This window comes from Ovis canadensis, chromosome 8 (assembly GCF_042477335.2).
Source record: "Ovis canadensis isolate MfBH-ARS-UI-01 breed Bighorn chromosome 8, ARS-UI_OviCan_v2, whole genome shotgun sequence".
Taxonomy (NCBI): domain Eukaryota; kingdom Metazoa; phylum Chordata; class Mammalia; order Artiodactyla; family Bovidae; genus Ovis; species Ovis canadensis.
Genome location: NC_091252.1, coordinates 74,446,222 through 74,457,243, shown reverse-complemented (window position 1 = coordinate 74,457,243; position 11,022 = coordinate 74,446,222). Strand labels below are relative to the sequence as shown.

At 41.0% G+C, this 11,022-nt stretch overlaps 1 protein-coding gene across 2 annotated transcripts in view; it reads left to right on the top strand.

The window, feature by feature from the left end:
• Positions 1-386: 386 nt before the first annotated feature.
• The window catches only part of NHSL1 (NHS like 1), a 156,921-nt gene continuing 146,285 nt past the window's right edge, over positions 387-11,022 (top strand). For both annotated transcript variants that reach the window (XM_069598516.1, XM_069598513.1), the window contains exon 1: positions 387-1,263. In XM_069598516.1, the coding sequence (XP_069454617.1) occupies positions 1,062-1,263 (202 nt within the window). In that variant the 5' untranslated portion in view covers positions 387-1,061. The remainder of the gene's footprint in view (positions 1,264-11,022) is intronic.

Below are 11,022 nucleotides of genomic sequence, written 5' to 3'. Positions count from 1 at the left end.
TCACCTTCACTGAAAGCTGCAAGTGACATCACAGCTTGGTCAGTTTCATTCCCTTTGGAAGTAGATGATGAGTTCTTAAATCCATTTTGGAATGCTGATGAGATTTAACTACATAATCTTTGAAGGCATCTTCTAAAAAATTCCACTTCCAGAAGTGGTCTGATGATAATCCAGTTTTGGCTTTAAAAAATTTGTCCGGAAGTCTGTATTCTACACAGACTTGCATTTTCATAGCTTTGCTGGAGTTCAGAAGTTAGAGCTGCCTCTGAAGTGTTGGCTGCGGGGAGGCGGGGTTTTCTGTCTCCAATGAGGTGGCTTCAGTGTCCGGAAAAGCCTATCGCCTTTCACAGGAGCGCTTACTCTGTAATCCAAGCAATAGCCACGCAGCCTGTTTTATTGTTTGTGGAGTCCTGTGGCTCCTGAGCGCTTCACAGACGGGAAGGAGGGCAAGTGGGGGATTTACGACTCTGCACTGAGCTGGGGCCAGTGAGCCGAACTCTTTGATTTCTCCCAAGTCACCTGTGTGGGTGAACTTTAAACTAGGTACCTGAGTTGACGCTGAATCTTTTTCTCCAGCCTGAGGAGTTCCTTCTGTCTGCAACAGACGGCTGGCTTTCTGCCTGAGTGGGGAAAGATGCCTGGAGGAATAGGATTACAGTGCGGGATGCTAGGTACACACCAGAGAGTCGGAGTGCCTTGGTCCTGCTCTTCGCCAAGTCCTGACAAGTGTTCCTGAAATGAACGTTTTGCTTCTTTTTTAAAATTATACTTTTAGTCATTTTTATTGGGTAGGGGGAGACTGTGGATATTCTTGATCTTTAAACCAAGTACCACAATGTGAAAAAACATTGTTTTTCCCCTAACCTCTCATTTCCCTTTTTTTTTTTTTTTTGGTAATTGGATGACACAGAAGCAGTCTTTCTGCAGATTCAGACTCTCAGTATTGTCTGACTAAGTAGCAAGGAGGAGGTTCGTGGAAAGGACCTGGGACAATTTGAAAAAACGAGGTTTTTGTTGGCTGGATTGACCTTTCTCTTTAGTCGACTTTGATGTGAAAGAAGATGAAAAAGGAAGTCTCTTCAGGTTCCTTTAGACTCAAGTCAAACCCAGGTTCCCTCTCACGTGCTGTGAGTTGGATAAATTTCTCCTCCTTGTCCAGGCAAACAAAGAGGCTGTTTCGCAGTGATGGGGAGTTGTCGGTCTGTGGGCAGCAGGTGGAAGCAGATGATGAAAACTGGACCTACAGAACCCAGCCCAGAAAAGGTGACTTGACTTTTTTTTTTTTATTTACACATTTTTAAAGTTTGCTCTGTACAGTTCTTTGTTTCTATCACTGATTTCCATTCACAGTTTTTGGGCCCTTTCGGAGTTTTTGTGGTGTTTTTGTGTTGGAATTCAGTGTCAGTCATTTGTGTACGTGTCTAAAGTAAAAATACTCCTTCAACTAGGTTCAACTTGAGACCGTGTCCTTCTCAGAAGGATAAAATAGCTGTTATGTGTCCCCAGCACTTTGTCCGCCTCCCCCCCACCTTCCGTACACTCATGTGACCTGTGCAAAGTTCAGTGGTAAGCCACCATCCTGGGAGGAATCGTCTGCTCTTTACAACAACTGAAAGTTAGGATATGGAGCTCTTTTCTAAGATGGTGCGCTGAGAAAACTTTGGGAATTGTGGGTAGGCTTTCTGCATATTTCTTTAAGACAACTGAGTTGCCTGAACGCTTGAATGAACAGGTGCCGGGGTGACACCAAGGAAATGAACACACGGAGCACTAACCCTTGATACTGTGTCCAAAAGGAGTTGTGGGATTTCTTTCAAGTTCCTTTTCAGACCAGTGCTAGTTTCTGTTCTCAGGTTTAACATGTTTTGCCTTCTTCAAGGTGAAGAAAAATATCAGTCCTGGCAGAAAAGAGGAGAACTATTTCAATATTTCTCAAACACACCCCTGTTTTATATTTAGAATTTCTGAGGTCTTCCTCTTAGAATGTTTACTGGAGAGGCTGAATTGTTAGGCTCTAAAATGGTTTCTCCATTCAGAGCAGTGGCACAGCCCAGTGGGGGGAGTGCTATTTAAGGCTTACAAAGGAACCTCATCCAGACATTCCGCGTGATTGTGTTTTCCCTGTTTATCACATTCTTCCCGTGCCAAGAGAAACCTCGCTAAAACCTTTCAGAGACCTGTCATTCCCCTTCTTTCGGGAAACGAAACTGCTGAAATGTGAGAGAATCAACTAAGTTAAATATGAGCTTATGGGGACAGTAATTATATTCCATGGACTGGAAATTAAACGCACCCATCCTCATGGATAATGTAGGTTAAGCCATTTGCTCTTGTCTGTTAAACTGTGGCTCAGGAGGGACTAGTTAATGCTCTTTGAAGGTGTCAGTTGTTTATTATGTCAAGAAGGTGGTCCACAGTGGTCTGCTGATACTGAACCACAGTATGATGTTTTTAGTTCAGATGGTGTATAAATTGCCTGGTGTAGAAAAGGCATTTATACTTTCTGGCTGGAGTTGTGTAGTTTAGTAAGTCCACGAACTTTACTTTTTCTAAATCAGGAATAAGCTGTGGTTTTGGTAAATGGGTGGGTTGTAATGTTCGAAGGGTGGATACAGTAGTGCTGTGGTTGGGAGAGAGTGCAGTTTTAATTCCTTTGGGCTTTGCCAGAGGTGGTTGTTTTATGACTTGTTTTGTTTTAAATCAACCGCTGTCAAGTTTGTGTTAAAGACTGTGTACATGTGAACACGCGGCTTTAGGATTTCTATCATAGATGCTCCATCTAAATTAACACTAAAGGGAAAGAAACTGTGAATTTGCATGGATTAGTTTTGGTTGGGAAATGAAGCAAATACTGTACCCTTGACGTGTAAAAAATAAAGAAGTCATTGTAAAGACCAGAGCGATTTGTGGAAGGAGGACTTGTTTATGTAAGAAAACAAAAGATTGTACCCTTTATCCCTTACTGTAACGGGGAATTCTATAGCCTTTTGAAGATAAATGGTGACATAATACAGTGTGTACATTTATACGGAGCTTAGAAATAATTTGACATGGATAATATTATCACTTTGACTTGCAGTTACGAGGACATCCTTAAAAAGCTGCCTATAGATCAGAATTCATGGTCTTAGATTCTGTTTTCACATTTGACTTGCAAAAGAAAATTGGCTCCCAACTTTGACATGTTGCCTCAGGAACATGATAACAGTTGATCTTTATTCTGCATAATTCTTTCCTTTGGAGAAACATGGAATGACTTTTGTTTATCCTTAGAGATCAAAAGAGGGAATATCTTTCAGAAAAGTTATACAGGGTTGGAGTTTTGTTTTATTTTTTATTTTTTTAGGAGCATCAAATAAGCTAGTTGGAGAAGGAAATGGCAACCCACTCCAGTATCCTTGCCTGGAGAATCCCAGGGACGTGAGAGCCTGGTGGGCTGCCGTCTATGGGGTCGCACAGAGTCAGACATGACTGAAGCGACTTAGCAGCAGCAGCAAATAAGCTAGAAGTCTAACAAGGATTATTAGTCAGTGCCAAGAATACCCAATGGCCATATTAGGATTTGTTTGCAAATAAATATATATTGAAGACATATTGGTCTGATGGGGATTGAATAGCATCTTTCTTTTGTATCTGTCTGCCTAGACCTCATGCATCTGAATCCACTTCCTTTCACCCTGCTCCCTAACCCCCTGCCCTTATTTTAACATTTTTGTGATTTACACGTCTCTAAAAACCTGATCTTCATCTTCTCCTCTGCAGACATATACTACCATCAAGCAGTGACAGCCAGAGGTAGGGCAGTGCAGCTTAACAGGTCTTCCTCAAGTCAGTGGCCCTGTCTGTGTTCTTCCCCCTATCCCCACCCCCAAGGGATCTGTCCGATGGGCTGATGGGGTGTCTGGTTCTGCAGGCTCTCTCCCTCCCATCCACCAGCTGCTGCTAGGTCAGAGTGCTTGCCCTGCTCTCTGTCTACTTCTCCAGGTCACATTGCTTTGCTCAATTAGCCCACTGAATCACCACTATCAGTGGTGTTTCAGTGGTATGTTGAATAAGATGCACATTCACTTTATTAAACAGTTCTTTCAAATTTTGTTTTTGTGCTTTTTATAGTGAATCTCCGTATTAGATTGTTTATCAGTAACACCAGAATAAAGTGTTCAAGTGGTTACCCTTATGGCTGTCTATCAGTACACAGTCCCATCACTTTATAATCCATTGTTACTGATTATATTCAAGAAGCTAAGGATAAAATTCCTGAGCCTAAAAAGTAACTAGAAGATACATATTGATATGTCCGAAGCAATCACAAGTAAGGACCTTTGTGCTTTCTCATGTTCTAGCACATGACAAGTTTCAAAACTCTCTTGTATTGACATTGGTACTCCGGAAGATAAAAATGAATTGAGTAACAGTAGTGAGCCATCCTTATAGTCTTTAGGTGATGTGATCCACTATAACAGCAGATGATATTTTGACTTAATTAGCCATGATAATCAAGGGTGCGAATCAGTGTCCTTTAGAATATTAATGAACCATGCGCTGTTTTACTAGATGCCCGTGTAGTCAAAAAGTAGAAGTTAGTTGTAAATGAGACAAGCTGTTGCTTTTCTTGTGGAGTTGTGAGAGAATTTAGAAGGAATTTTCATTGAGGATCATGTGTAGGGTACAGAGAAATATAAACACATGGCACCTGAAGTCATGGGGTTCATACTTCAGGGGAGAAGTGAATAAGGCATCTAATGGAGAATTAAAGAGAAAATGCAGGAGAATTGTGAGAAAGTGTGAAAAAAGTTTTAGAATGAGAAGATACTTTATCTGGAGCATTTTCATGTTTTGCAAGGTTTTCCAGCTGTGCATTGATTTAAAGAATATTTAATGAGCTCCTGGTTTGTTTCCAGCACTGTGGAAGGTTTTCAAGGGAGACTAATGACCAGTAATATTTATTCTGTGCTTCCCCTATCAATTAAAACCAAAAGAGGAGGAATAATAGTGGGGTACCCTCTCATTGAGCAGAGTGTGTTTTGTTGGAGCCCCAGTTCTGTTCAGTTGTGCAGAGGCATGATTGATGATTCTGGTATTGGCAGGTCAACAGATTGGGTAATTGACATGCAAAGCCTCAATTTAAAGGGTGTTTTCATTCTCTTCTTCTGGATGTTGCCATATGTATTAATAACATTGCAAAATTGGAATCATTTGAATTTCAGTTCACTCCCTTCACAATAGCTACAAAAATGATCAGAGAATGGCCTTACTAGGTATCAAGGGTAATGAATAATCCATACACTAGGTAATCAATTGTCCAGTGTGGGAATTGGCCGTATTTAAAATAATTTCATCCCAATGTCCTCGCTGATAAAACAGTCACAGAATACAGAATGCTTGTGCATAATTAGATTAGCAGTGACTTCAGATATTATAGTGGAGAAAAATGGCATGGCAGACCAAAAGCTGCAAGGTCAAGATCCTGTTACTATGTAAATACCTGTGATTTATTTTTGATCATAAAATCTTTAACATTATAAGATTTGAGAACATTTCCTCCATGGCATTAAGAAAAAAAAAATCTTGGGAAATATTGCCAAAGCAGCACAGCAAATTTGAGAGTAAAATTACACATTACACAAATATTTGTGCTAAGGATCACTGTGTATGTTGGAAAAAGAGCAAAATGGAGTTTATCTTGGTGTCTTAATAAAAAGAGGTAAGAAGAATATTCTCAGTGTGGTGAATGTAATGTTTTCTTTCTACTGAAGCTGACATTCTGTGAAAGAGACAAACAATGAATGCCACTTAATATTTTATCTGGTTCGTTGAGACTGCCCTTTATTAAACTTTGTTTTTTCTTTTGAAATTAGAGTCTCTGTCTTACTGCCTTATTGCAAAAATGATCCTATTTGTTATTAAATTGATGAAGTTCTATCAAAATATTTTATCTAATACCCTTTCTTTATTTTCTTGTTTTTAGAAGTTTGTGGATTTTCTTTGAGATTTTGGTACTTATTTAGATTACTGGAGATATCAGAGTAATGAAGGAAATAACTTATTGTGAGAGCTTGGGTTTAAAAGTGAGTAACCTGTGTTCTTTTTTTTTTTTCTTTTAAAAAATTCAATTAATTTTAAAATTAACATATAGTTAATATAACCTGTGTTGTTTTCCATGGAAATGTCTTTACTGGGTTTTGAAAACTTTTTTTGAAATTGTTCTTTACAGTTATTTTAGAAGTAATTAAGAAAGACACTGCACATTAATTAGGGTTAATTTTTATGTCTCTTACAACTTGTATTTATATAATTAGGTATTCATAGAAAGTGTTATATTTTCATGTAATTTCAGGGGTTTGGGATTTAGCTGTCCTTTTCTGTTAAATTAAGTGGGGCGTGTGTGTTTATTTTCACCACAGTATTTCCTATCAGCTGCTTCAGGGAGCTCCAGCGTTGTCAGTTTTATCTCAAGGTCTGTTGTGCTTGCACGCAGTCACTTGTCCGTCTTTACTGTGGTCCACGTCTTCATCAGCTCTTACCTGGCCTTCTGAAAGGTCTTCTCCTTTTGTTATCCTCACTCTTGCTGTCTTTGAGCTATTCATATTCTTGCATCTACACTATAATTGGAGTGATTTTCTTAAAATACAAACACCGTATATCTATGTATGCTCAGTCACTCAGTCTTGTCCAACTCTTTGCAACCCTATGAACTATAGCCCGCCAGGCTCCTCTGTCCTTGAGATTTCCCAGGCAAGAATCCTGGAGTGGGTTGCCGTTTCCTCCTTCAGGAGATCTTCTTGACCCAGGGATTGAACCTGTGTCTCCGGCATCCGCAGGTGGATTTTTTGCCACTGAGCCACCGAGGAAGCCCCATAAATAGTCCCCCTTTATCCATGGTTTCAGTTTTTACGGATTTAGTTACCTGTGGTCAACTATAATCTGAAAATGTTAAATGGAAAATTTCAGAAATTATAACTTTTAAATTGTACACTATTCTGAATAGCATGGTGAATTCTCTTGCCATCCTGCCCTGCATGGCCCGGGAATGGAGTAACCCCTTTGTTCAGAGTATTCCACCCGTTGGTCACTTAGTGGCCATCTCGTCTTGGTTACCAGATTGACTGTCACGGTATCGCGGCACTTGTGTTCTAGTCACCCTCATTTCACTTAGTAATAGCCCCAAAGCACAAGAGTCATGACGTTCACAATTCAGATAAGCCAAGAGAAGCCATGAAGTGTCTTATTTAAGTGAACAGGTGAACTTCTCAACTAAAGGACAGGGAAAAAAATTGTGTACTGACTGATGTTGCCAAGATCTATGGTAAGAAGGAATCTTCCATCTGTGAAATTGTGAAGAAGGATAAATAAATTCATGTTAGTTTTGCTGTTGTGCCTCAAGTTGCAAGTTACAGCCACAGTGTGTCATAAGTGCTTAGTTAAGATGAAAAAAAGCATTAAATTTGTATAATAAGATATTTTGAAAGAGAGATACATTCTTAAATCTCTATTATAGGATTTGTTATTAGTAATTTCTGTTACTCTCTTTCTCCCGCAGTGCAGGCAGATGCTTTAACCTCTGAGCCACCATGGAAGCCCTGTTACTCTCTTACTGTGCCTAATTTATAAATTAAACTTTGTTATAGGTGTATGCAGGAAGAAACATAGTGTCATAGGATGCAGTACTATCCTTGGTTTCAGGTACCCCTGGGGGGTCTTTTTTTCTGATGATCCAACAGATGTTGGCAATTTGATCTCTGGTTCCTCTGCCTTTTCTAAATCCAACTTGAACATCTGGAAGTACACGGTTCATGTACTACTGAAGCCTGGCTTGGAGAATTTTGAGCATTACTTTGCTAGCATGTGAGATGAGTGCAATTATGTGGTAGTCTGAACATTCTTTGGCATTGCCTTTCTTTGGGATTGGAATGAAAACTGACCTTTCCTAGTCCTGTGGCAGCTGCTGAGTTTTCCAAATTTGCTGGCATATTGAGTGCAGCACTTTCACAGCATCATCTTTCAGGATTTGAAATAGCTCAGCTGGAATTCCGTCACCTCCACTAGCTTTGTTCATAGCGATGCTTTCTAAGGCCCACTTAACTTCACCTTCCAGGATGTCTGGCTCTAGGTGAGTGATCACATCGTCATGATTATCTGGGTCATGAAGATCTTTTTTGTACAGTTCTTCTGTGTATTCTTGCCACCTCTTCTTAATATCTGCTTCTGTTAGGTCCCTACCATTTCTGTCCTTAATTGACCCATCTTTGCATGAAATGTTCCATTGGTATCTTGAATTTTCTTGAAGAGATCTCTAGTCTTTCCCATTCTATTGTTTTCCTCTATTTTTTTGCATTGATCATCGAGGAGGGCTTTATTTTCTCTCCTTGCTATTCTTTGGAACTCTGCATTCAAATGGGTATATCTTTCCTTTTCACTTCTCTCCAAGGCCAAATTTGCTTATTATTCCGGGTATCTCTTGACTTCCTACTTTTGCATTCCATTCCCCTATAATGAAAAGAATATCTTTTTTTAGGTGTTAGTGCTAGAAGGTCTTGTAGGTCTTCATAGAACTGTTCAACTCCAGCTTCTTACTGGGGCACAGACTTGGATTACTGTGATATTGAATGGTTTGCCTTGGAAACAAACAGAGATCATTCTGTTGTTTTTGAGATTGCATCCAAGTACTTCATTTAGGACTCTTTTGTTGCCTATGATGGCTACTCTATTTCTTCTAAGTGACTCTTGCCCACAGTAGTAGATATAATGGTCATCTGAGTTAAATTCATCCATTCCAGTCCATTTTAGTTCACTGATTCCTAAAATGTCAATGTTCACTCTTGCCATCTCCTGTCTGACCACTTCCAATTTGCCCTGATTCATGGACCGAACTTTCCAGGTTCCTATGCAATATTGTTCTTTACAGTATCAGACTTTACTTCCATCACCAGTCACATCCACACCTGGGTGTAATTTTTGCTTGCTAGAATAATTTCTCCACTCTTCTCCAGTAGCATATTGGGCACCCTACTGACCTGGGGAGTTCCTCTTTCAGTGTCCTATCTTTCCATACTGTTTTCATGGGTTTTTCATACTATTTTCATACCTTAGCCTTTTCATACTGTTCATGGGGTTCTCAAGGCAAGAATACTGACGTGGTTTGCCATTCCCCTCTCCAGTGGACCCTGTTTTGTCAGAACTCTTCCACCGTGACCCATGTGTCTTGAGTGGCCCTACAGGGCATGGCTCATAGTTTCACTCAGTTAGACTAGGCTGTGAGAGTTGGACTGTGTAGAAAGCTGAGCACCGAAGAACTGATGCTTTTGAACTGTGGTGTTGGAGAAGACTCTTGAGAGTCCCTTGGACTGCAAGGAGATCCAACCAGTCCATTCTAAAGGAGACCAGTCCTGGGATTTCTTTGGAAGGAATGATGCTAAAGCTGAAGCTCCAGTACCTTGGCCACCTCACGCAAAGAGTTGACTCGTTGGAAAAGACTCTGATGCTGGGAGGGATTGGGGGCAGGAGGAGAAGGGGACGACCGAGGATGAGATGGCTGGATGGCATCACAGACTCGATGGACGTGAGTCTGAGTGAACTCTGGGAGATGGTGATGGACAGGGAGGCCTGGCGTGCTGCGATTCATGGGGTCACAAAGAGTCTGACACGACTGAGTGACTGAACTGAACTGAGGCTGTGGTCCATGTAATCAGTTTGGTTAGTTTTCTGTGATTGTGGTTTTCATTCTGATGGATAAGGATAAGAAGCTGTGGAAGCTTCCTGAGGGGAGAGACTCACTGAGGGGGAAACTGGGTCTTGTTCTGATGGGAGGGGCGATGATCAGTAAATCTTTAATTGAATTTTCTGTTGTTGGGCTGGGCTGTGGTCCCTCCCTGTTGTTTGACCTGAGGCGAAACTATGGTGGAGGTAATGAAGATAAAGGCGATTTCCTCCAAAAGGTCCCATGCAGGCACTGCTGCACTGAGTGCCCTGAACCCTGCAGCAGGCCACCACCGACCCACGCCTCTGCCAGAGACTCCTGCACACTCACAGGCAAGTCTGGGTCGACAAACTGTGGGAAATTCTTAAAGAGATGGGAATACCAGACCACCTGATCTGCCTCCTGAGACATCTGTATGCAGGTTAAGAAGCAACAGTTAGAACTGGACATGGAACAACAGACTGGTTCCAAATTGGGAAAGGAGTACTTCAAGGCTGTATATTGTCACCCTGCTTATTTAACTTATATGCTGAGTACATCATGCAGAATACCAGGCTAGATGAAGCCCAAGCTGAAATCAGGATTGTTGGGAGAAATATCAATAACCTCAGATATGCAGATGATACCACTCTTATGGCAGAAAGTGAAGAACTAAAGAACCTCTTGATGAAAGTGAAAGAGGAGAGTGAAAATGTTGTCTTAAAACTCAACATTCAAAGAACTAAGATCATGGCATCTGGTCCCATCACTTCAAGGCAAATAGATGGGGAAACAATGGAAACAGTGAGAGACTTTACTTTTGGGGGACTCCAAAATCATTGCAGATGGTGACTGCAGCCATGAAATTAAAAGACGCTTGCTCCTTGAAAGAAAATCTATGACCAACCTAGACAACATATTTAAAAGCAGAGACATTACTTTGCTAACAAAAGTGCGTCTAGTTAAAGCTATGGTTTTTTCAGAAGTCATGTATGGGTGTGAGAGTTGGACTGTAAAGAAAGCTGAGTGCCGAAGAATTGATACTTTTGAACTGTGGTGTTGGAGAAGACTTTTGAGAGTCCCTTGGACTGCAAGGAGATCCAGCCAGTCCATCCTAAAGGAGATCAGTCCTGGGTGTTCATTGGAAGGACTGATGTTGAAGCTGAAACTCCAATACTTTGGCCACCTGATGTGAAGAACTGACTCATTTGAAAAGACCCTGATGCTGGGAAAGATTGAAGGTGGGAGGAGAAGGTGCCGACAGAGGATGAGATGGTTGGATGGCATCACTGACTCAATGGACGTGAGTTTGAGTAAGCTCCGAGAGTTTGTGATGGACAGGGAGG